This window comes from Papio anubis, chromosome 14, assembly GCF_008728515.1.
Source record: "Papio anubis isolate 15944 chromosome 14, Panubis1.0, whole genome shotgun sequence".
Lineage (NCBI taxonomy): Eukaryota > Metazoa > Chordata > Mammalia > Primates > Cercopithecidae > Papio > Papio anubis.
In genome coordinates, this window is record NC_044989.1 from 58,570,701 (window position 1) to 58,598,236 (window position 27,536).

Here is a 27,536-nt window from a genome sequence, read left to right on the forward strand (position 1 = left end):
TTATTTATTAGTATGTTATTTAATTCGTAAGTATTTTTAAGGTTTACTGGGTATCTTTCTTGTCACTGATTTCTAATTTAATTTTGTTGTCATCAGAACACATCCTGTATTATTGCAATCTTTTAAAATTCATTGAAACTTATTTTGTCACCCAGGAAAAGGCCTCGTTTAGTGAATGTTCCTTGTATACTTACGAAGTTGGGGGTTAAGTTGTTTAATAGTGTTCAAATCTTATATATTTACTGTTTTATTTTGTCCTCTTATTTAATGACAAAGGAATGTTACAATCTCCAACTGTAATTGTGAATTTATCCATTTGTCTCTTCTATACATTTTTGCTTCATAGATTTCGATGCTGTTATTAGGTATATGGAGATTTAGTAGTTATATGTTCTTGGTTAACTGTCCTGTTCATCATTCTGAAATATCTTTCTTTATATCTGTTAAATACTCTAACTTGAATTCTACTTCATCTGACTTTTAACAGTTCCAGCCTTCCTATGATTAATATTTATACATTGTATCCATTTCCATCCTTTGTTTAATCCACCTGTGTCTTTTTATCTATGGCTTTTGTAACTACCATATAGTTGAGTCTTGCTATTTTTAAAATCTGGCAAACACTATATTTTATTTGCTCCATTTCTATTTCATGTAACTATATTTGCTCCATTTCCATTTGAGGTAACAATTGATATAGCTGGGTTTAATCTACCATTATGCAATTTGCTTTCTTTTTGCTCCATTTGTTCTTTGTCCCTTTTTACCTCCCTCTTGCTTTATTTTGGACTAATTGAGAATTTTTTTTTTTAACTGCGACTGTGCTTGTTCTTTTTTTTTTTTTTTTTTTTTTTTTTTTGGTGATCACTCTAGAACAAGGGGTCAGTCAACTCCATAGCCTATGGGCCAAATTCAGCCAACCACCTATTTTTGTAAATAGTTTTATTGGAACATAGCTATACTCATTCACTTACATATTGTATTTGATTGCTTTTGTTCCACAGTGGCAGAGCTGAGTAACTGCAACAGAACTGTATGGTTCAAAAAGCCTAAAATATTTACTCTCAGGCATTTTACAAAACAAGTTTACAAATCCCTGCTCAGAACAATCCTGCCTAATAGAAATATAATACAAGTCACATATGCAATTTTAAAAATTATACTAGCCACATTTCAAAAAGTAAAAAGAAACAGGTAGAATCTATTTTAATAACATCCTCTGATTAAACTAATATCCACAATGGTATAATCAGAATATTACTGAGATATTTTACATCTTTTATAGTAATAGCACATCTCAGTTATAACTAGCCATATTTCAAGGGCTCAAGTCATATTAGACAGCATGGCTCTAGAAATTACCATGTGCACATTTAACTGATCATATTACATTCTATCTTGACTTAATGTGTAAGAACCTTACAATATATACTTCCCTTTATCCCTCATTGTGCTATTGTTGTTATACATTTTGCTTTTACATGTGTAATATATTTCAGAATGTATTGTTATTGTTGCTTTAAGGAGTTATTTTTCCTTTTAAAACAATTAAGAAAGGAAAAAGAAAAAAAGTCTTAACATACCCCAATATTTATAGTTATTGAAATTCTTTATTCCTTCAATAGATCTTAGTTTGGTATCATTCCTCTTCAGCCTGAACAAATTCCTTTAACATTTATTGTAGTATATATTTCCTGGAATCTAATTCTGTCACCTCTTGTCTGTCTGAAAATATTTATATTTCACCTTCACTTTTTTTGTAGTAGTAGTGGATTTATATTTTATTCCCGCATTTCTTTTTTTAAGTTTATTTTGAAGTAATTGTAGACTCCAAAACTGCAAAAATACATACAGCCTACATATACCCTTACCTACACTTTCACCCAACTCCTGCAAATGAAAACATTTTACATAACCATAACTTTACAAAACAGGAAATTGGTATTTATATACTACCATAAAATACAGACTTTATTAGGATATCACCAATTTTGACACATACTCGTGCATGTCTGTGTTCCTTAGAGATTTTATTACATGTATGGAGTAACCACAATTATCCTACAGACCTGTTCCATGACCACGTAGGAATTGCTCATGCTATAGCGACACCCTCTTCCCAATCCTAATCCTCAAAAAACAGTGGGTTTATTCTGCATCACTATAATTTTATCATTTTGATTATATCATATAACTCAAATCTTATGATATGTAACTTGTTCAGACTGACTTTGTTTCATTCGTCATCATGCCCTTGAGATCTATCCAAGTTCTGTGTAGATCAGCAGTTCATTCCTTTATTGCTCAGTAGTAATCTCAAGTATGGATATACCATTGAAGAACATTTGGTTTCTTTCCAGTTTTTGGCCATTCACTGTTTAGTAGGTTAGCTGTAGACATTTTTGTAGATGTTTTCTCTATAAAGTTGAGGAAGCTCCCCTCCATTTCTAATGTACTGAGAGTTTTCATCATGAATAGGTGCTGAATATTGTCAGATGCCCTTTCTGTATCAATATGATCATATGATTTTTCTTCTTTAGGCTGTTACCATGGTGGATGGCACTGGTTTGTGGCTGCATATTGAACTAGTCTTCCATCCCTTGAATCAACCTCACTTTGTCATTGTATATTATTCTTTTTATATGTTGCTGGATTTAATTTGCTAGTATTTTAATGAGGAAGTTTACATCTGTGTTCATGAGAGCTGATGTCTGTTGTTTTCTTTTTATTCTACTGTTTTTGTTGGTTTGGGTGTCAGGGTAATGGTGACCTTATGAATTGGGAAGCCTTCCTCCTCCTCTTAACTTCTGGAAGAAAATGTATAGAATTGAACTTGTTTCTTTTTCACATGTTTTGCAGAATTCTCTAGTGAAACCATCTGGGTCTGGAGATTTCCTTTTTAGCTATGAATTCAATTTCTTTAGTAAGACTATTCAGATATTTATTTCAAGAGTAGGCAAACTTTTCTGTAAAGAGCCAGATGGTAAAAATTTAGGTTTTGCAGGTCATATGGACTCTTGTCACAACTATTTATCTCTTGCATTTTTATTATTTCATCTTGAGTTAGTTTTGGTAATTTGTGATTTTTCCAGGAATTGGTCCATTTCATCTGAGCTATCAAATTTTTGTTGGTATAATTATTCATAGTATTCCTTTCTTTAAATCCCTTAAATGCCTGTGGGGTCTGTAGTGATACTTGTTTCTTCCCAGATACTGGTAGTTTGTGTTTTCTTTCTCTGTCAGTCTTGCTAATTTATCATTCTTATTGGTCATGTCACAGAACCAGCTTTTGATTGATTCTTCTGTATTTTTTAATTGCCAATGTTATTGATTTCTGCTCTAATTTCTATTTCTTTCTGCTTGCTTTGGATTTCTTTTAAATTGTTTTAAATTCTTTTTTGACAAATATAATTGTATATATCATATCTATGGGGTACAATGTGATGCTTTGATATATGTCTACATTGTGGAATGTTTAACTCACACTAATTAACAAATCCATCATGTCACATACTTGTCATTTCTTTTTATAATTTCTTGGGGTGGAAACATTATTAAATTGGGACTTTTTGTCTTTTCTAATATAAGTATTTAGTATTATAAATTTCCCTTCTAGCATGACATTAGCTATGTCCCACATTTTGATACGTTGTATTTTCATTTCCATTCAGTTCAATGTATTTTTTAATTTTCCTGGTGTCCCTGACTCATTTAAAGCATTCTTTAAATTTTAAAGCATTTGGAGATTTTCCTGTTATTTCTTTCCTTCAGCTTGATCTTGGTCTATTTTCTTCCCTTTTTTCCAGTTTAGGTAGAAGCTTAGACTACTGATATGAACCCACTATTTTTTATAATGTACGTATTCCATGCTATAAATGTCCTGCTAAACCCTGTTTGTACTGCATCCTGTAAATATTTATACATTTTAATTTTGTTCAGTTCAAAATATTTTATATTTCCCCTTGAGACTTTTAATACCTTAATTATTTAGAAATGTGTTAATTTCCAAGTATCTTAAGTTTTTTTTTTTTTTTCAGTTATTAATTTCTAGTTTAATTATATTGTGGTCTGACAATGTAAATCTGTTAGGGTTTTATGGATAGGATATGACGGTCTGCCTGTTTGAATGTTCCAGATGCAGTTGAAAAGAACATGTATTTTCCTGTTTTGGGATGAAGTACTCTATAAATATCAGCTAGATCCCATTATCTTGTGATGTTACTAATTTATTTTATATTCCTGCTGATTTTCAGTCTAGTAGTTATATCAATTACTGAGAACAGAGCTTTCTAGTTAGGGAGATGTGCAGTGCCAACTCTTTGCTGTTTGTTTAATGCACAGCAGGCATGGTCAAAAGGGCAAGCACCTCTCGTTTCTAAGGCCAGTGTGGAGGGTTGCTGTTGCTCTGATGCTTGCTCAATGCAAGGTGAAGGTTGGTAGGACTCTACTACGGTATATACAGTGTCTGGTGGGGAGGAACAGGCTATATGGCTCTGCCTTACAGTTTTGGTAGTCTCTGGTGGGAAGGAAGGGAGACCATCTCAGTGGTACAGGCTGGGAAAGGTTGTCAGAGCTCTCTCTCACAATTTCCCTAACACCCAATGGCATAGGGTATCACCTTGTTAGTGTGGGGACGGTCAACAGGGCTCTACCTGTCTCCACAGTGCTTGATAGGGTAAGGGTAGGTGTGCTCCCTGGTTAGTATACAGTGGTGATACTCAACTGGACTGTACCCTCCCTCTTCCCCTCCGCCCTCGTCCCCCTCCCCGCCCCATTTCCACAGCACCTGGAGAGAAGTAAGCTGCAGCTTCTTTCATGGTGTTCACCTAGGGTACAGCAGGTATAAAAGGATTCTGTCCTGTAGACCTGTCCTCCCCCAGGGCTACTGGTTAGAGCATGTTTTTTATGGCTTTTTTTTTTTCTTCAGTCTGTGCATATTGCTGTTTTCACACTGCAGGCTCTTTTATGGCCCAGGCTGGGGTAATAGGAGGTACTAAAGTACATGGTGGGTGGAGACTCAAGGGAGGGTCATTTTTAGAATTTTCAGTGTTTTGATAGGTGCTTTTTGTCCACTCTTTAATTAATAGAATAAGGTAGGATGCTTACTCTTTCTTGTCTAGAACTGGATGCCCCTCACTTTGATTTTGAAGGCTTCATTGAATATGGACTCTTTTGTTTCAGAACTTTAAGAAGGATGTTTCCATCTTCATAGGTCTGGTTTTTTTTTTTTTTCTCTGCTAAGAAGTTAGCAGTTTTTCTTATTGACCCATTTATACTGTATTTCTTTATGTGGCTTTCAAGATTTGCTTGTTATCTTTGGTTTTGTAAGGATGGCTGTCTTTGTTTATTGTGCTTTGGGTTCGTTGAGCTACTTTTATCTATGGGTTGATATTTATCTTCAAACTGGAAAGCTTTTGTATGATTTCATCAGTTTGTTTCTTGCCTTAATCCCTATTTCTGTGAGTTCCAAATACATGCATGTTAGAATACTTTACCTTTTTCATAGGCAGCTGAATAACTATTTTTTAAAATCAGTCGTTTATGTTGCTGTACCTCAGGTTGGTTTTTTGTTTTGTTTTGTTTTTTGCCTGACCTCTAGTAGATTATCACATCAGCTATTAAACCTAGACAACGAATTTTTCATGTTATACCTTGTATTTTTCAGTTCCACAAGTGTATTTCTTTGTATGTTGAGATTCCACCTCCCTCCCCCATCTGTTCATTAATTATGTTCAACTTTAATTCCTTGAACATATTTATGTAGATGTTTTATAGTCCTTGTTTGATAATTTTACCATCTGGATCAGCCCTGAATCTCAATTTTTTCTCCTGGTTATGGGTCATATTTTCTGCATCTCATGTGTAGTAGTTTTATTGTATCCTGAAGAATTGTGGATGCTGTGGTCTTTAGACTCCAGATTTTATTGCATTCCTTTGAAGAGTTTCGAGTTTAGTTCTGGCAGACAGTTAACTTACTGGTGATTTAACTTGATCATTTCATAACTTCTGTTCAGGCTTTTTGGTCTAGTCTGCAGTAAATCTTAAATTGTGGACTTTCTTAGGTCTGTGTTATTTTCCTTTCCTCCACTACCATGGCCTTGTTTTAGATTCCTAAGTTATTTCATATATTTTGACTAATTTTGTTTTGTATTTATTTATGGGTTGTCACAACAGAAGGGGAAATCGGGTATCAATTTTTCATGGCCAGAGTGGAAGTAGTGTTGGTATTTTTCATAATCAATCCCAGTTGATTCTGATGTGCATTCAAAGTTAATAACTATTCCAATGCAGGGTTTCTTGACAGCAGCACTACTGACATTTGGGAGCTGGGCTGTTACTTGTTGTGGGGGTGCTGTCCTGTGATGTAGGATGTTTTGCATCATTCCTAGTATTTATTAGGTGTCACTAGTACCTCCTCCTAGTTGTAACAACCCAAAATGTCTCCTCTGTGGGGCATAATCAACCCAGGCTGAGAACCAATGCTCTATCGAGAATATTGCATTGCCTTGAGCCCTTGCTACTCAAAGTGGAGTGTGCAAACCAGCTGTATTAGCATCATCTGGAGCTTCTCAGAAATACAGAATCTCAGGTCATACTCCTAGACCTTTTGAATGAGATCTGCATTTTAACAAGTTATGATGATCTGTTTGCTTTCTAATACTCAAAATGTCATAGACCAGGGGTCAGCAAACCTTTTCTTTAAAAGGCCAGAAAGAAAATATTTTCAGTTTACTTTCCATAGTTTTTGTCAGAAATATTCAACAATGCCATTGTAGTGCAAAAGCCCACATAGACAGTACATAAACAAATTGATGTGCCTGTGTTCCAATAAAACTTTATTCAAGAAACAGGCAACTAGCCAAGCCAAATTTTGTCGACTCCTGTTATAGACTCCCAATCAGACCTCTCAGTGTACTGAAGACAACAGGTGGTTAAATTCTTTGATGAGTGCCTTCCCATATGATGTCATTTGCTGATGTTCAAGAGAGATTAAGTGTATAGGTTACACAGTAGATGCTTCTGAAAATTACAGTAGCTTGACTTCTATCCTTACCTAAGTGGAGATATCTTCCAACCTTCCACATGTGAGCTATATGTAAATGCTGCTCTTATTACCTTACCCTTTAGAAATACATTATTTGATAGCATAATTATTTTTATTTGTATTATGCTTTAATAGGCCCACTGGAGTAATTATTCACTTCTTTTGCTTTAGTTAATAAAGCTGACCAACTTATGAAAAACTGCATTAATGTGACTTTGTTAGCTCAGAAAGAATAGTTTAAAGTGAGTTATTTAACTCTCAATTTATTTCTTTTTCATAGGAAAGCTAATCTTTAAAACACCCTTTGTTTTATATGTAGGACTCCTTTCTGACACTTCGAAAACCCTGTATGTAGAAAGAGGAGGGCTGTTTGAAGGGTGGCAGTTTAAAGGTTGAGAAGGTAGTAGCTATTAGAATGATGGACAGTGAACAAGCTTAAAGTATTTTGCTTTGTTTTATTAATTTCTCCTCTTGATAAATGGTGCTGAGAGGGCATGCCAGAGGTCACCAAAGGGAAGCAGAAAAACCCGACTTTCAGCCAGTTAAGTGGTGATCAGGAAACAGATTCCTGGGACTTTGGCCAACAGGAATGATGAAAACATAGAAGTAGCTCCCGAAACTTGCATAAGTAACCAGTTAATTTGTTTTATATTAATATCACTTAATTTGTTTTATATTATTATCTATTCAGTCTATAGTGGTTAGTCTGTATAGCTTTCCAAGAGACAGAACACTATATCTACCCTGAGGCAGTTTTCTTTGGCTATGTACAGCCTCATCCTTTACTCACTGTACAGCAGACATCACTTCTCAGTTGCCATGGAATCAAAAGGTTAAGAATCACATTAATGACCAAAATATTTCTAATTATGGCTATCTTACACCTTTAAGATTAAGCCCAATTTTTTGGTTTTGCCAAGGAAATTCATTTTTCATATTCTATCCTATTTTTAGATTATAAATTATTTAAGAGATGTCTCACTTATGTGGTTTAAAAGAACCACTCAAATTATATCCAGATTTGCTTGCTGGATGTTTATAAACTCTCAAAAAGTGTAAATCTTAAAATCTAAGATCTTTACCTAAAAATTACTTCTCAGTAAAAATAACACGCAAAAACTTGATATTGTGTAACATTTTATTTAGCATTCTTATACATTACACAAAATAAATACTTGGATAACTCACATCTAACAAACTATATATGTATTTTTTCCATAGGAAAGCACAAGGATAAGAGAGAAATATCAAGAGTCTCAAGAACTTTTGAATGAAGCAAACAGTTTCCCACAAAAATTCAACTATAGACAATTCCCAAACTCATTTTATGAACCTCATCAAGATTTTACCAGTCCAGATATATTCAAGAAGTCAAGATCTCCATCTTGGTATAAATACACTTCTACAGTCAGCACGGGGATCACAGAAAGTTCAACTGGACTTTGGCCTACAATTTCCCAGTTTACTCTTAGTGAAGAGACAAACACAGATATTTATTATTATGGCATCATCATACCTGTCCTTTTGATGTTAGTATTGCTTGCTTTATATTTTCTCTGAAGATATCAAAATTCCTTTTGATAATTTTTTAAGTTTCCAGCTCTTCATCAAAATGTTATATTCTTATTTCAGTGTTTCCTCCCAGACATTTTTAAGGTAATTGGCTTTAAAAAGAGAACACATTTTAAGAAAGTTTATGGACACTCTAAAAAATAAAATTGCTTTATACTAGAAATAGTGTCACAGTACAGTTTGGAAAACACTTTTCTGAAGTTTCAGATCACCTAGGAAATCGAGAAAAGGAGTGTAATGTTTTTGATCTGAGAATTTGAAAAATAAAAATAGATAAGCTGATATACTATATAGATCTGTATTCTAGAACATATTATTGAAAGCTAGGACATTTTATGAGATGTGATTAACAATTTGCTTACCTTACTACAATATGGACATTCACCAAATATGATGTTAAAACTCTGTCTACTAGTTAGTAGTCCTCTCAGCCACTGCAAATTTTAAAAGATAAAGGAGAAGCGTCAGCATGATTACAAATTACAGATACTCCAAATGTCATTCCCTTTGTTTTAAAGTGCATTATATTTTTATTCCAGAAGACTTTGCTTTTTTGTTTTGCAGGAGTAAGGGGTATATTTCCTGAGCCAATAGCAGACTGTTGATATGTTGAACAACAAGGGAAATCAACATGGAATTGAAGGTCTAAACCACTGGTTTATAACCAGATTATGGGCTCCTTTAAGAATTTGATGAGAATTATGCATTTTCTTTATCCCCAGAATAGACATACATAAAAATAATGCATACAACTTCCTGGTGTTCATAGACCTTCCCTAAACCCATTAATCACAAATTAACAACTCCTGCTGTTAAAAGATACTATAGGCTCTTGAAAATTTCCTTCTTCTGGTCTTAATCACTAACAGTAGGTTAATTTTCAACCCATTGATTACAAGCATGAGCCAGTGAATTTTTTAAAATTAAATGAATATTCATAATTACAAAAGAAAGCATGTGTTCCCTTAGAGTATTTCTGTAATTTGACCTGATATTTTATGATTTTATATAAGGTAAATAGATGTCTCTGCCTCAGTTCTCCATTGGCAAAGTACAGATGGCACCAACTGCTACCTCTAATCACAAAAGTAAAGATATGATATAAAGGAAGGCTGAAACTGAAGGCAACATACAATTGCACGGTGTTCTGTATATAGCTGCACACAGTTTATCATCTATCAACTAGGCCCTAAAGTGAAGCAAATGACTAAAGACAGGAATGAAAGTAGACTTCACATATAGTAAATAAAGTGGCATTGCCTGAGTGCTGTGAGATATTCAGATCACAAAAGGCATTCTTCTCAACATGAAAAGTAGTATTATTGGATATATTCTAATCTTAAATGTAGCCTGAAAAGTAATAAGTACTACATAGTGCTAATTTCATTTTCACTTTATTGCTGCCACTTTCAACCACCTCCACCTTGGGTAAATCTATGAAGTTTACACTGTGGTAACAAGGTATTTATAGAAAGATTCCAATGTACCATCAATTTAATTTGTTGTATGTTAATAAGCTAGTCCATGAATATATTCTGGATAGATTTTCTCCCTTCTTGGATACTTCGGGACATTTCTCCACTCATTAGTAACTGTGATGAAGAAATGAAGCACATAAGCATCTGGAATAAACTGGTAAAAGGAGTTAATGGCAAAAGAGAGGGTCACTATTGACTAAACAGATTTTAGATTCTGTGTATTTCAAACAGGAATACATCTTGTGTTGTGTTAGCTGAAGAAAGTCTTTTTTTTTTTTTTTTTTTTTTTTTTTTTGAGACGGAGTCTCGCTCTGTCGCCCAGGCTGGAGTGCAGTGGCGCGATCTCGGCTCACTGCAAGCTCCGCCTCCCGGGTTCACGCCATTCTCCCGCCTCAGCCTCCGAGTAGCTGGGACTACAGGCGCCCGCCACCACGCCCGGCTAGTTTTTTGTATTTTTAGTAGAGACGGGGTTTCACCATGTTAGCCAGGATGGTCTCGATCTCCTGACCTCGTGATCCACCCGCCTCGGCCTCCCAAAGTGCTGGGATTACAGGCTTGAGCCACCGCGCCCGGCCTTAGCTGAAGAAAGTCTTGACAATGTTTTTATTTTTTACCTCATATAAGCATATTTGATGGAAAGGTTGTCCACACTGGGAATTATCACACACTTGATCAGGAATGGCACCGTCAAGTTGATAAGCATAACAAATTCCACAATCCATAGTAAAATCCTTCAAAAAAAAAATATTTATAAAAAGCATATGTGTCTCACTTATTCGTTGTACATATTTGGGAGGGTATGTGTGATATTTTGATACATGTATACAATGTTTAATTATCAAATCAGGATAATTAAGATACTCATCACCTCAACATTTACCTTTTATGTTGGGAACATTACAATTCTCCTATTTTAGAATATGAAGTCACCTATGTGTTTAAAACACAAGGTAAGATCAGGAAGAATGTTGTATAAATACACTTTTTATAAAAGTGACTATATTGCTGTATTATAGGAAATATAATTACATTACTATTTAACACCTAGCAAAGCTACTGTAGAATGTTTCCTTTTTCACTCACATATACACAGCTAGGCTAAAAAAGAGAATCCATTTTTGGCTGGCAAGATGTTTGGGCATTAGTAATTTTCCCATATCATACATTGATATAATGTCCCTGATAGTATTTAAAGATAGGAATTGACATTAGCTAGTAATTAGTAAACAGCACAATTCTGTAACTAAAGGAAAAAGAAACTCACCACCATTTAGTAGTCTACAACCTTAGCAGCCTTGTCAAAAATCAATTCTAAGTTTATTATTTTTGCAATATAGTGGTATCTATTCAATTTTGAGAAACTATACTGCTTCACAAACACTTATATCAAGCTAATCAGTACTTCAGCCATCCATAAACAGACTGTGTAGAAAAGCCAAACATCTCATTAGCTACTTTGGACCTTTCCCCTTATTTTTAATAAATGACTGTCATTAATGACTTCACTACTGAAGACCATAAAAAAAGTGTACAGTTGACCCTTGAATAACATGGGTTTGAACTGCACAGGTCTACTTATACACAGATTTTTTTTTTCAACCAAATGCCGATCAAAGCTACAGTACTGACAAGATGCAGAGCCTGTGTTTATCTGAAATCTGTGTACACAGAGGGCCTACTTTTTTGTATATATGGGTCCCACAGGGTAACTGTGGAACTTCAACGTCTGGATTTTGGGGCAGCCCGGAAATCAATCCCCCTGTTCCAAGAGACAATTGTACTTAACAACCAATCAAAGGTAAACAAGTTTTTTGATGCAGTTCAGAAGTCTGCGTTATAATATTTTTCCAATTCCCTCCTTCTTCAGTATCATTTTTCACTAAGAGAAGCATTTAAACTTCATTATACAATACTGTCTGGAATATCAAAGCACTGATAAAACTTACAGATTTTTCCAGGATAGCACGAGCTGGAAAATCAATTTCTAAAACATCTTTCAAGTTTTGTAGCACACTATTTTCTGGATCCCTGAAAGCATGGGGAAAAAAAATTATGCTATGAACTTTGTAAAATCACCAAAAAGTAAAAATTATATTGCCAAGGTACCTACCACAAATGTATGTTCCTGCTCAGCTTAATTCCCAGGGGTTTTACCACTTCAGATAAAAAAAAAAAGTTTAATAATTGCATGCTCTACTCTTGGTTTGTAAAGCCACATTTGATACAGAATGTTTCTTAACTACTTGATTAAAAAATCAAAATTATATGTATTATGTTAAAAAAATTATACAGTTCACAACGCTGAGACATTTTCATTTAAAATAACTATCATTGTTGCGGTGAGCCAAGCCGTTACACTACATACTGGGCAACAAGAGCAAAACTCTGTCTCAGACAAAAAATAAAAAAAATAAAAACTACCATTAATATACTAATATTGTCTAATAATTTAACAATGGTAGGCAAGGATTTTATGACTCTATTAAAAAACGTTAAGTCTCAGATGTCATACCATGGTCAGCTCCAAGAAAGAAGCACTCAGGAAGCATAGTAGGATGCCTGGGGTCTACCTCTATATTTATGGAAACATTATTCCCTGGAATGAAACAAGATTAAATCTTTTAGAAGTAGAACAGCTCATCAAACAAGCCAATACAAAATAAAGGTGTTGGTCTGGCTACCTATTTCACTGTATACCCACGGAAAGATTAACCAAATGTTTTGTAGTTTTTGTAATGGTAAATATTATAATTTAACCAAAAGAAGTAATGTTGGTATGATTATCATTAAAGGGATCTTAAATTTCAGCCAATCAACAAATTGATATATTTAATGAGATTGCAATTCTGGTCAACTGTATTTAAGTTTAAATAAAAATGTTCTGTGGAGTGATAAAAGTCTTTAATATCAAAACTATCACAAGTCACATGTTTAAGAAATAATTACCTAAATTACTTTTCATGGCTTTCTTGAAAAAGTTTACATTTCATAGAACTATGGCCAAATGTAAAAAGAGCAGCAATACAGTAAATGGTAAAAACAAACATTAAAGATTCAAGTTTTATAAAAATTTATAAAAGCATTTTCTGAATTATTTTGCTGCATGTGAAACTCTCCCTTATACTTTAACAAAATATTTCACTCACATTGGCAACTGTTCATTAATAACCAAAACAATAAGTAACCTAATTTCGTAAGACCTAAGAAAACTGGCACTAGATTCTTTTATAAATTTTAACTGTACTGGACTACAGCATAAGTTTCAGAAATTTTACTTCTATTTTTTGAAGGTACATAGTGTAATTGCTTAAAATCAATTTGGATTTCATTTTCATGGTAAAAAATGTCTTGATAAATTCTATACAGTAAAATAAGCCTTTCACTGAGGCTGACATCAACATAAATGCAATTACTGCACATCTGGCAAAAAGAGGTCATTAATGGAAAAAAATGACTAGCCATTCAATGAGAAAAATAAAAATACAAAAAGTTATAATCTCATTTGGTAACACATTATTTACTATGAACATAAATCTCTTATTAGCCCTCACCAATGTCATCTAGTAATGGCTCCAGACAGTATTTTCATTTAATATGAGCATATTAACTAATTTTTTCATTCACTGTTCAAAACTGCGTCTTAAGAAGGCAAGTCATGCCTGGAGTTTGAGAAAAAAGAAGCTAACAGGTAAATAGGGAATGAATTAAAAATTAGGCGATTTATGCTGAATGAGAAATATATTTAATCATAACCTGATAATTATTTTAATGGGGCCACGAAAAAAATGAGTAACTACATTTCTTTGAAGAAAATATTTTCATTCTTACTATCTACTTGTTCACAAATATAGCATAATTTGGTTAATTATTCCAAATTAAATATGGTTAGACTTTTTGAAACCAGGAAAGTAACAATACTATTTGTAGAATTGCTGTACAAGTATACTTTCTTCTCATAATACCATGCATGTCACATTCTCCCCCCAGATAATCTATATTATACCTAGGTATAAAGTATAAAAATTGCTCACTAACTTGGATGTGATTCACATCAGAATTTCAAAATACCCTTGAACAACGTATCTATTTATCAAAAAAGAAAGAAATGGGTATCTTAAAACTAGCTATGGTATTTCATGTGAGCTTAAACATAGTTTATCTAAAATCTTGAGAGGCTGAACTCTAAAAGTGACTTTATGTTTTGCTTGCTTATAAAGAAAATACATGACCATTTTATAGTCAAGAGAATATGATAACACTGCACAGGTATTTATGATTATACCATATCTCACTCATAAATTTCATATATTTGTAGGGAAGAAAATACATAAAACTACAAATTCTTTCCAGTGGCATGGTCTACTGCAAGTTCTTTTATCTTCCTCTGTATTTCTAACAGAAAATATTCCCAGATCTGAGCACATTAATCTTAGAAGATTCTAAGTTTCACAAATGAAGACTTCCTTATTCTAACACTTTTTTTCTTGTTCTAAGTAATGTAAATTTTGAATTACCTGTTCCACGATTTCTGTGCTAATTAACAGCTAATTAAACACTACTCCTGAATGTTACCTCCATTGGATCATCACCTTTTATAATGAAACACCTCAGTACTTCTTTTCACCTAAAATATTTATATTTAAACGTGTAGCAAAAAAAAAAAAGTTCATATCAGAAAATTTTAATAGTTGACTTCATATAAAGAAGTCTGGGTCCAACTGTCATTGTTAGATTTATTTTCATAAGTAATACAAAATAAATACCTAAAAACAAGCCCTTATTCCTCTTTGTCCCTACCTAATGCAATTCTACGTGCTGTTGCACTCCGTGGAGGTTTTTCTGGCTCAAGTACCCAGGTCTTCTCATCGATTTCATCCATAACATCCCAGAATGCCTTTAGTGATTCTATTGCTGCCAAAAACTGACTATAAATGCTTATTAAGGAGCTCTGTAAAAAAATGAAAGTTGAATAAGTTATATGGCGCTCTACCAATAGCAGATAATATTTTACTTAAAATACACTCAATTTAGAAATTTTAAGCTTTGCTTCATTTTAGCTACAAAGTAGACTCCAGTAAACAGGAGTCAACTCTCCCTGCTTCACATCTCTTCCTATAGTGTTAACAGGATTATTTTTTATTGACAGTACACTATACACCTGAGAAAGAATGTTTTTTTAAAAAATCATAATTATTTTTATTATAAAGCTTGATATATTACATGTATGGAATAGTAATGTGTACTACAAGATGTATGTACACACTTTAATAAATATTAATGTACACGATATAGCTAACATTGGACCTGTACAAAGTGTCTATACAATTTTAGTATGAAAATCTTAATTTCATGTTTGCTGCAGCAATCAAGTTAAATGCAGTGCTATTTGTAATTTAGTGAGATTATCTTTAAATATTATTAAAAACGTTGGAGACCTAATCAGGCAAAGAATATGAAAAGGTGTTACACAATTTTAAAGAATTAAAACAGAAGGTACAAACGATGTTTTTACACATTTAACTTTTAGCCAATCTCTAAATTCAGCATTTCATATTTTAATCCTCTCTATAGGAATTAGCTTAAATATAGTTTCACTAAATTTTAAGTAATGTCAAAACTGACTTTAAAAACAATTTTTAAACAAATGAGTTTCCCATAAAACAATATGGTATGTTTAAAAGATGCAACTGCTTACTAAATACTTTTGATATGAAATCAATCATAATAGTTTAATAAGAATTCAGGGTTTAGTTATTGTTTCAAGTAAGCAAAATGTAAAGTCACATACTACAAATGTTTTCAATCTGAAATAACAGGCCACACCAATAATTTAAGAATATGATACACCCTAAGATGAAAAGAAACTAGCCACTTCCTTAAACATGTATTTTATACCTAATACTTAAGGAAAACCCATCCCATTTTGTCATTTCAGTAAAGGTTTACACTTGGATGAATTCATGGCTCAGTTTCACTGAGCTGGATTCAACTGTCCTAACCTTCTACACATACTAAAAAAAAGTGGGCCAGGTGCGGTGGCTCACGCCTGTAATCCCAGCACTCTGGGAGGCTGAGGTGGGCAGATCACAAGGTCAAGAGATAGTCTTAAACCATCCTTGCCAATAAGGTGAAACCTTGTTTCTACTAAAACTACAAAAATTAGCTGGGCGTGGTGGTACACGCCTATAGTCCCAGCTACTTGGGAGACTGAGGCAGGAGAATCACCTGAACCCGGGAGGCAGAGGTTGCAGTGAGCCAAGATCGCGCCACTGCACTCCAGCCTGGTGACAGAGCTAGACCCCGTCTCAAAAAAAAAAAAAAAAAAAAAATAGTGGTGCGAAGTAGGAATTAAAGCCTAATACCTGATAACCTTTGAGGATATTGACAGTATAATGTCTGCTGTCTTCTAGTATGCTTTACTTATCTAAAAGTTAAGATGACAGAATCCAGAAATCAGAAAATTGAACTCCCAAGAAGCTAGTTTTAAAATCAGTACAATAGTGTATCTCTGTCTCTCCTTTCTCTCTCTCTCCATCTGTGTCTACATATGTACTTAAAATCCGTAACTACCTATTCCTTTGTACACCCAAGAAAACGTTAACTCCCTTGCCAAAAAAAGGTTACAAAATATTTTCACAGTGGCATCCTTTATTTATTTCCAATGGCATTATCCATTTCTCTTATGCACAACTGCAAATAAAATCCTAATTGCATTTTGAACAGAAAAAGATACATTTTTAATTAAGAAAACAGCCAAAAACAAAACATCCCTGGAACTAGAAGTTACTTGGTAATTACAGAAAAAGTGAATTTTAAACCCTAAAAGTCATTATATGATTTTACTAGCTAGCCATTTGAGATATATACATTAAACAGTATTTTTACATTCCAGATGGGGAAAAGAAAGACCAAAAATGTAACAAGTTCGACACAGAAACACTTCTCTTAGCGATTTCAATGAACTTAAGGGATAGACATCAAAACTATTATATCAGTAAGCTATGTGATTAACTAATAGTTTTTTCTCAAACTGCTTATTTTGTCCATTAAATCACTAAAAACCCTTATTTTGAATTTTTTCCCCAAGTTGAAAAAAAATACATTATTTCTAAATATTACCAATGAAATTAAATACTTTATACAGCACCACAAATACCAAGGAATAATATGGCCAAAATTAAAATCAAAATTCAGTAAGTATCTTGCAGGGAGATGAGTTCTCTAAAAAATATTTTTAAAAATAAAAATGGCCTACATTCTCGGTGGCTGGCAAGATGGCCAAATAGGAGCAGCTCTGACCTGCAGCTCCCAGCGAGATCAAGGCAGAAGGCAGGTGACTTCTGCATTTCCAACCAAGGTACCCAGCTCATCTCACTGGGACTGGTTAGACAGTGGGTGCAGCCCACAGAGGGCAAGCCGAAGCAGGGTGGGGCGTCGCCTCACCTGGGAAGCACAAGGGATTGGGGGAGCTCCCTCCCCTAGCCAAGGGAAGCCATGAGGGACTGTGCCATGAGGAATGGTGCACTCTGGCCCAGATATGCTTTTCCCACTGTCTTCACAACCCACAGACAAGGAGATTCCCTCCAGTGCCAACACTACCAGGGCCCTGGGTTTCAAACACAAAACTGGGTGGTTGTTTGGGCAGACATTGAGCTAGCTACAGGAGTTTTTTTATACGCCAGTGGCGCCCGGAATACCAGCAAGACAAAACCATTCACTCCCCTAGAAAGGGGGCTGATGCCAGGGTGCCAAGTGGTCTATCTCAGCGGATCCCATCCCACGAAGCCCAGCAAGCTAAATTCCACTGGCTTGAAATTCTTGCTGCCAGCACAGCAGTCTGAAGTAGACCTGGGACACTCAAGCTTGGTGGGGGAAGGGGCATCCACCATTACTGAGGCTTGAGTACGTGGTTGACCCCTCACAGTGTAAACAATACCACCAGGAAGTTTGAGCTGGGCAGAGCTCACTGCAGCTCAGCAAAGCCTCTATAGCCAGACTGCCTCACCAGATTCCTCCTCTCTGGGCAGGGCACCTCTGAAAGAACGGCAGCAGCCAAGTCAGGGGCTTATACATAAAACTCCCATCTCCCTGGGACAGAGCACCTGAGGAAAGGGGTGGCTGTGGGCACAGCTTCAGCAGACTTAAATGTTTCTGCCTGCTGGCTCTGAAAAGAACAGCAGATCTCCCAGCACAGCACTCGACCTCTGCTAAGGGACAGACTGCCTCCTCAAGCAGGGGTCAAAAGACACCTCATACAGGAGAGTTTCAGCTGGCATCTGGAGGGTGCCCCTCTGGGACAAAGCTTCCAGAGGAAGGAACAAGCAACAATCTTTGCTGTCCTGCAGTCTCCGCTGTTGATACCCAGGCAAATGGGGTCTGGAGTGAACCTCCAGCAAACTCCAGCAGACCTGCAGCAGAGGGGTCCATTAGAAGGAAAACTAACAAACAGAAAGCAACAGCATCAACAACAACAAAAAGAACATCCACACCAAAACCCCATATGAAGGTAACCAACATGAAAGACCAAAGGTAGATAAATCCACGAAGATGAGGAAAAACTGTGCAAAAAGGCTGAAAATTCCAAAAACCAGAATGCCTCTTCTCCTCCAACGGATCACAACTCCTTGCCAGCAAGGGAACAAAACTGAACAGAGAATGAATTTGACGAATTGACAGAAGTAGGCTTCACAAGGTGGGTAATAACAAACTCCTCTGAGCTAAAGGAGCATGTTCTAACCCAATGCAAGGAAGCTAAGAACCTTGAACAAATAGACTGATAACAAGTTCTGAAATTGAGGCAGTATTTAATAGCCTCAAATAGCCTTGAAAAAAGGTTAGTGGAATTGCTAACTAAAATAACCAGGTTAGAGAAGAACATAAATGACCTGATGGAGCTGAAAAACACAGCACGAGAACTTTGTGAAGCATACACAAGTATCAACTGCCAAATCAATCAAGCAGAAGAAAGGATATCAGAGACTGAAGATCAACTTAATGAAATAAAGTGTGAAGACAAGATTAGAGAAAAAAAAATAAAAGGAAATGAACAAACCCTCCAAGAAATATGGGACTATATGAAAAGACCAAACCTGTATTTGATTGGTGTGCCTGAAAGTGATGGGGAGAGTGGAACCAAGTTGGAAAACACTCTTCAGGATGTTATCCAGGAAAGCGTCCCCAACCTAGCAAGGCAAGCCAACATTCCAATTCAGGAAATACAGAGAACACCACAAAGATACTCCTTGAGAAGAGCAACCACAAGACACATAATGGTCAGATTCATCAAGGTTGAAATGAAGGAAAAAATGTTAAGGGCAGCCAGAGAGAAAGGTTGGGTTACCCACAAAAGGGAAGCCCATCAGACTAATAGCTGATCTCTCTGCAGAAACCCTACAAGTCAGAAAAGAGTGGGGGCCAATATTCAACATTCTTAAAGAAGAGAATTTTCAACCCAGAATTTCATATCCAGCCAAACTAAGCTTCATGAGCGAAGGAGAAATAAAATCCTTTACAAACAAGCAAATCCTGAGAGATTTTTGTCACGACCAGGCTTGCCTTACAAGAGCTCGTGAAGGATGTGCTAAATATGGAAATGAATAACCAGTACCAGCCACTGCAAAAACATACGAAAATGTAAAGATCATCGACACTATGAAGATACTGCATCAATTAATGGACAAAATAACGAGCTAGCATTATAATGACAGGATCAAATTCACACATAACAATATTAACCTTAAATGCAAACCAGCTAAATACCCCAATTAAAAGACACAGACTGGCAAAATGGATAAACAGTGAAGACCCACTGCTGTGCTGTATTCAGGAGATCCATCTCACGTGCAAAGACACACACAGACTCAAAATAAAGGGATGGAGGAATATTTACCAAGCAAATAAAAAGAAAAAAAAAAGCAGGGTTTGCAATACTAGTATCTGATAAAACACACTTTAAACCAACAAAGATCAAAAGAGACTAAGAAGGGCATTACATAATGGTAAAGTGATCAACGCAACAAGAAGAGTTAACTATACTAAATGTATATGCACTCAATACAGGAGCACCCAGATTCATAAAGTTCTTAGAGACCTACAAAGAGACTTAGACTCACACACAATAATAGTGGGAGACTTTAACACCCCCACTGTCAATATTAGACAGATCAACGAGACAAAAAAGTAAAAAGGATATTCAGGACTTGAACTCAACTCTGGACCAAGCAGCTCTAACAGACATCTACACAACTCTCCACCCGAATCAACAAAACATACATTCTTCTCAGCACCAAATCGCACTTATTTTAAAACAGACCACAAAATTGGAAGTAAAACACTCTTCAGCAAATGCAAAATGGAAATCATAACAGTCTCTCAGACCACAGTGTAATCAAATTAGAACTCAGGATTAAGAAACTCACTCAAAACTGCACAACTACATAGAAACTGAACAACCTGCTCCTGAATGACTACTGGGTAAATAACAAAATTAAGGCAGAAATAAGTAAGTTCTTCGAAACCAATGAGAACAAAGACACAACGTACCAGAGTCTCTGGGACACACCCAAAGCAGTGTTTAGAGAGAAATTTATAACAAAATGCCCACAGGAGAAAGCAGAAAAGATCTAAAATTGACACCCTAACATCACAATTAAAAGAACTAGAGAAGCAAGAGCAAACAAATTCAAAAGCTACCAAAAGACAAGAAATAACTAAGATCAGAGCAGAACCGAAGGAGATTGAGACACGAAAAGCCCTTCAAAAAAATCAATGAATCCAGGAGCTGGTTTTTTGAAAAGATTAACAAAATAGACCGCTAGCCAGACTAATAAAGAAGAGAGAAGAATCAAATAGATACAATTAAAAAAAAATGATAAAGGGGATATCACCACTGATCCCAGAGAAATACAAACCTCCATCACAGAATACTATAAACACCTCTACACAAATAAACTAGAAAATCTAGAAGAAATGGAAAAATTCCTGGACACGTACACCCTCCCAAAACTGAATCAGGAAGAAGTCAAATCCCTGAATTGATCGATAACAAGTTCTGAAATTGAGGCAGTATTTAATAGCCTACCAACCAAAAAAAGCCCAGGACCAGACAGATTCACAGTCAAATTCTACCAGAGGTACAAAGAGGAGCTGGTACCTTTCCTTCTGAAACTATTTCAAACAGAAAAAGGACTCCTCCCTAACTCATTTTATGAGGCCTGCATCACCCTGACACCAAAACCTGGCAGAGGAACAACAAAAAAAGAAAATTTCAAGCCAACATCCCTGAACATCAACAATGCGAAAGACCTCTATAAAATACTGGCAAACCTAATCTAGCAGCACATCAAAAAGCTTATCTACCATGATCAAGCTGGCTTCATCCCTGGGATTCAAGGCTGGTTCAACATAAGCACATCAATAAATGTAACCCATCACATAAACAGAACCAAAGACAAAAACCACATGATTATCTCAATAGATGCAGAAAAGGCCTTCGATAAAATTCAACAAGCCTTCATGCTAAAAACTCTCAATAAATTAGGTATTAATGGAACGTATCTCAAAGTAGTAACAGCTATTTATGACAAACCCACAGCCAATATCATACTGAATGGGCAAAAGCTGGAAGCATTCCCTTTGAAAACCAGCACAAGACAAGGATGCTCTCTCTCACCACTCCTATTCAACACAGTATTGGAAGTTCTAGCCAAGGCAATCAGGCAAGAGAAAAAACTAAAAGGTATTCAAATAAGAAGAGAGGAAGTCAAATTGTCTCTGTTTGCAGATGACATGACTGTATATTTAGAAAACCCCATCGTCTCAGCCCAAAATCTCCTTAAGCTGATAAGCAACTTCAGCAAGGTCTTAGGATACAAAATCAGTGTGCAAAAATCACAAGCATTCGTATACACATTAACAGAGAGCCAAATCATGAGTGAACTCCCATTCACAATTTCTACATAGAGAATAAAATACCTAGGAATACAACTTACAAGGCATGTGAAGGGCCTCTTCAAGGAGAACTACAAACCACTGCTCAAGGAAATAATAGAGGACACAAACAAATGGAAAAACATTCCATACTCATGGATAGGAAGAATCAATATTGTGAAAATGGCCACATTGCCCAAAGTAATTTATAGATTCAATGGTATACCTATCAATCTACCACTGGCTTTCTTCACAGAATTAGAAAAAATCTACTTTACATTTCATATGGAACCAATAAAGAGCCCATATAGCCAAGACAATCCTAAGCAAAAAGAACAAAGCTGGAGGCATCATGCTACCTGACTTCAAACTATACTACAAGGCTACAGTAACCAAAACAGCACGGTACTGGTACCAAAACAGATATATAGACCAATGGAACAGAACAGAGGCCTCAGAAGTAATGCCACACATTTACAACCATCTGATCTTTGACAAACCTGACAAAACCAAGCAATGGAGAAAGGATTCCTGTTTATTAAACGCTGTTGGCAAAACTGGCAAGCCATATGCAGAAAACTGAAACTGGACCCCTTCTTTACACCTTATGCAAAAATTAACTCAAGCTGGATTGAAGACTTAAACGTAAGACCTAAAATCATAAAAATCCTAGAAGAAAACCTAGGCAATACATTGGCATGGGCAAAGACTTTATGACTAAAACACCAAAAGCAATGGCAACAAAAATTGACAAATGGGATCTAATTAAACAGCTTCTGCACAGCAAAAGAAACTATCATTAGAGTGAACAGGTAATCTACATAATAGGAGAATATTTCTGCAATCTATCCATCTGACAAAGGGCTAATATCCAGAATCTACAAGCAACTTAAACAAATTTACAAGAAAAAAACAACTCCATCTAAAAGTGGGTGAAGGATATGAACAGACAATTCTCAAAAGTGTCCAACAAACATATGAAAAAAAAGCTCATCACTGGTCATTGGAAAAATGCAAATCAAAACCACAATGAGATACCATCACATGCCAGTTAGAATGGTGATTATTAAAAAGTCAGGAAACAACAGATGCTGAAGAGGATGAGGATGTGGAGAAACAGGAACGCTTTTACACTGTTGGTGGAAGTGTAAATTAGTTCAACCATTGTGGAAGACAGTGTGGCTATTCCTCAAGGATCTACAACCAGAAATACCGTTTGATCCAGCAATCTCATCATAGGGTATGTACCCAAAGGATTATAAATGATGTTACTATAAAGACATGCACATACATGTTCATTCCAGCACTATTCACAATAGCAAAGACTTGAAAACAACCCAAATGCCCATCAGTGATAGACTGGAAAAGAAAATGTGGCACATATACCCCACGGAATACTATGCAGCCATAAAAAAGGATGAGTTCAAGTCCTTTGCAGGGACACAGATGAAGCTAGAAACCATCATTCTCAGCAAACTAACACAGGAACAGAAAACCAAACACCGCATGTTCTTACTCATAAGTTGGAGTTGAACAATCAGAACACATAGACACAGGGAGGGAAACATCACACACCAGGGCCTGTCGGGGGGTGGGGGACTAGGGGAGGGATAGTATTAGGAGAAATACCTAATGTAGATGACGGGTTGATGGATGCAGCAAACCACCATGGCACGTATACACCTATGTAACAAACCTGCACATTCCCCACATGTATCCCAGAACTTAAAGTATAATTTAAAAATAAAATAAAATACAATAAAAATAGCCATCTTCTCATTTTTTAACATAAGCAGTCTCACATCTCACCAGAGCTACTGTGCCATTGTTTAAAGGGTTTGTTTTTTTTTTTTTTTTTGCCCATTTGTAATGTGCAAAGTAATCAAAAAAGATATCGAAACTTTTCAGAAAAAAAAGTGAGAGTACTAATATTAATGAGATAACATTAAAATAGTAAATGTTAATAAGGATGCAAAGCAACTGAACTCTCATATACTGTCAGTGGGCATGTAAATGGCACAACTGTTTTGAAAAGATTTGGCAATTTCTTTAAGAATTAAATATACTCCTACCTTATAACCTGGCAATTCCACTCCAAAAAAAGTGAAAAGATATATCCATAAAAATACCATTACCAGAATGCTCATAGCAGCTACATTCATAAGCACCAAAAACTGGTAACAGTCCAGATGTTTGTCAACAGGCGAAAGGATAAACAAACCTCAGTATATTCATGCAATGGACTACTACTCAGGAATAAAAAGGAATGAACTATTGATCCATGTCACAACATGGATAAATTTCAGAAATTTGATGGGTAAAATAAGCCTACGTAGGAAAGAGTACATACTGTATGCCTCTGTTTATAATATCTGGAATAGGTATAACTAAACTTAGGTGGAAAACAATCAACATAATGGGGATTTACTAGGACGAGACAAAACCCTGTGATGATAATGTTCTGCATCTTGACTGTGGATTGCACTGGTGTATCCATTTACTGGAACTTACGGAACACTTAAGATTTATGCACTTTACTGTTTCCAAATTTTACAAAGAACTGAACTCTAGTTAAATGTATGCATGCTGATGACATATTTTAAAGAAAGTATTCAGATACCTGCAAGTTACTTTGGATAGAACTAAAAATGGCTGGATTTATGGGTGGAAGAAAGGATGAATAAATGGAAAAACATATGATAAACGAAATATAAGAACGATTAACTATAAAATTTAGATGGTGGATATATGGGTATTCACCATAAACTTTTTCAATGTTTCTTGTATGTCAGAAAATTTGTAATAAAACATTGGAGGGGGGAATGAATCTCAAAAATATTAAATAAATGACATAAATTATGTGTGAGTTACTTGTTATAACTGAGAAGGTCGACCCAAATTATTATTTCTGGATTAGGATATAGACTAATTTGCTTCATTTTAAAAAATATTTAATAACTAGCCTTTAAAAATTAATCTTCAAATCTATACATTTAAATAATATATTTAAAACCCTCTCTAAAACACACAAATGTCTTCTCAGAAAAAAGCTCACTATATAAGACAGATTATAATCTTTGAAATGTCTATGATAAGCATTCTGAACCACAGAATCTTAAATAGGTTAAAAAAAATACATCTTACCTTCTAAGTAAAATTTAGCATTTCCTTCAACTATGGATATAGATAAGAAACCACAGAAATATTACCAGTAACCGTAACTTTCTCCACAATAAAAATCATACTGGAATCACCTAAGGAACTTAAATATTAATATAAAAATTCTATTCTACCCATTCCTTTTTAATTGATGTTAGCTCAATACAGCCTTTATATTGGGACTTTAAAAAGTTTCTCAAGTGATTCTAATGTGCAGATAAGGTTAGAAACCACTAGTGAAAGAATGAAGAATAGCCATGCTTGTTTCAGTCCACCTATTACCAGAGTCATACTTCCATACAATTCACAAAAAGAAAGGCATCCTTAAGAACATTTTCATCATAACTTTGACTTTTGTTGTTAAGGTTTAAAATAACATTCTATTTTATTCCTGTGATAAATTCTGGAATTTTTGAGGGGTATACAATAAATTTGTAAGAAATAAAACCCATTTTATACAGCTAACCTATGGAAGAAACAGTTTTATCTTCAACTTAAAATAGTCAATTTGTAACCATATTTAACAAACTATAGGGGTCAAGCATTGAAGAATGCAAGTCCTCACTTACATCACATCAGGTTATACAAAATTAAGTAAATAAATACTACATAAATGAATGATATCCTAATACAACTCAATCCAGCAAATCTGAATAATGTGTCTACTGAGTGTTACAATCAACACTAGATACTGGTGATACTAAGAAAACAGAAAATGCAATAGAGTATGCTGATTAAGATCACAAACTATAGCCAAGTAAGTCTCATTCCTAGCTCTACCACTTAACATTAGTTGCATCTTTTCAGCAAGTTACTTACCTCCCTTGGCATTTGTAATATGGAAATAGTGTTAATCCTCACAAGATCTGAGTGAGATAATGTGGATAAAATGCTAACTTCTTAAATGTTTAAAAATTGGGAGCTATTATTATAAGACATATTATAGTACTTGTCCTAGAGAAGTTCACAGCCTAATGAAATAACAGCAAAATATCTGTACCATATCAGACAAAGGATTAATACCCTTTATATAAGGTTACTAAAAAATATTTTTAAAAAAAGAATAGAAAAAATGAAGACATAATTTCCTAAAAAGTACATACATGATCAAATAAAAATATCCAAACTCTTAAGTTTAGATATTATTTCACAAATTGCAGAGCTTCAGAGTTAGAGGATATTGAAAAAAAATTAAGTATATGGGTGTAGGTCTGAATTCTCCAAAGTAGCTTTTCCTTCATTAACCAAGATAGCTTAATCCCATGGTTTGGCTCCTCTCTTACAGCACTCCCCTTATTAGTTACTAATTTTATTACCAAACCTCAGTGAAGAGGTCAGCATTTTGTAGGTCCTATGGAATCTTTATCCATGCTCTTAATCCATTCCAGAATAATCAAGAGTGGTTTTGTTCTCACTCTGCTTCAGTGATTTTAATCTAATCTTTTACTGGTCCCCAGTTAGTGTGGTTACATTTTAAAAATCCTCTTTTATGACAATGACAATTTTTTATTCTCTTCTTTGTACCTTTCCATATTTCCTATAACATTTTTATAATCCTAGAAAAGCACACAAAGAAATAAAAATAAGTGATCTGTTATCCATCCTTTCATTTCCTGATACTCACAGTATGGCAGAAAGTACATTAAAGTTGATTCAGTGAAATTAACGTTTTAGCAATGTACGGGACTATGTTGGCTTCTCCAATATAAAGTTAAAAGTACCCAGCTTGCAAGGAAATCACAGCTCCCATATTGATGGTAACAAGGTATTTGATCTTAAGCAAGACATACTCAGCCTCTCTAAGCTTTAACATTGTACTTATAATTGTGGATGGTACAGTAGACAACTTCTAAGGTGACTTCCAGGCATAAAAGTCAAGAATTCTAAATATAACTGTTTGAAAATCCATGAAGTAGGTACTGCTTTCCCCTTAAAAGTACCGAGATCCCCTTTCAAGATGCCAATTATTACAATGTAATCTCATTTATTACCAATTATTGTTTATAAAGGGATTTTAATAAATATGAATATATCCATTAAATACAAATGTCTATATGATTTAATATACAATAACAATTTACTTTGATCAAAATAATTTTCACATCAGAATCAAAAATCTTTTATATGAGAATCAAAATATTTGGATTACATTATACTTTATATCACCATGTATTTAAAGGAGAAGTAAAAAATGCATTATAAATCTACCATTATTGCCTAAAATATAGGAGAAAAACTGCAACAGTCAAAAAACTCTTGAGTTTTGGAACAGGTTTTGAACCATAAATTCTTAACAGGAATAGCAAAACAACTGTACAGCTTAAACACAGTGAAGATCCAAAAATTACACCCAG

General features: G+C 34.9%; 2 protein-coding genes across 11 annotated transcripts in view; one reads left to right on the forward strand and one right to left on the reverse strand.

Annotated features, from left to right (window-relative positions):
• The window catches only part of VRK2 (VRK serine/threonine kinase 2), a 106,451-nt gene extending 97,543 nt beyond the window's left edge, over positions 1-8,908 (forward strand). For 5 of the 7 annotated variants that reach the window (XM_009184237.4, XM_031655201.1, XM_009184240.3 and 2 more), the window contains one exon: positions 8,267-8,908. In XM_009184237.4, the coding sequence (XP_009182501.2) occupies positions 8,267-8,605 (339 nt within the window). In that variant the 3' untranslated portion in view covers positions 8,606-8,908. Of the gene's footprint in view, positions 1-3,806; positions 3,856-8,266 lie in introns of all 7 variants that reach the window. The other 2 variants (XM_021924840.2, XM_021924839.2) reach the window with 2 other exon arrangements.
• The window catches only part of FANCL (FA complementation group L), a 78,555-nt gene continuing 59,184 nt past the window's right edge, over positions 8,166-27,536 (reverse strand). For 3 of the 4 annotated variants that reach the window (XM_031655205.1, XM_031655204.1, XM_031655203.1), the window contains exons 8-14: positions 14,893-15,043; positions 12,608-12,691; positions 12,206-12,251; positions 12,042-12,123; positions 10,710-10,826; positions 8,980-9,051; positions 8,166-8,709 (exon numbers count right to left, since the gene is read on the reverse strand). In XM_031655205.1, the coding sequence (XP_031511065.1) occupies positions 8,674-8,709; positions 8,980-9,051; positions 10,710-10,826; positions 12,042-12,123; positions 12,206-12,251; positions 12,608-12,691; positions 14,893-15,043 (588 nt within the window). In that variant the 3' untranslated portion in view covers positions 8,166-8,673. Of the gene's footprint in view, positions 8,710-8,979; positions 9,052-10,104; positions 10,210-10,709; positions 10,827-12,041; positions 12,124-12,205; positions 12,252-12,607; positions 12,692-14,892; positions 15,044-27,536 lie in introns of all 4 variants that reach the window. The other variant, XR_004178262.1, reaches the window with a different exon arrangement.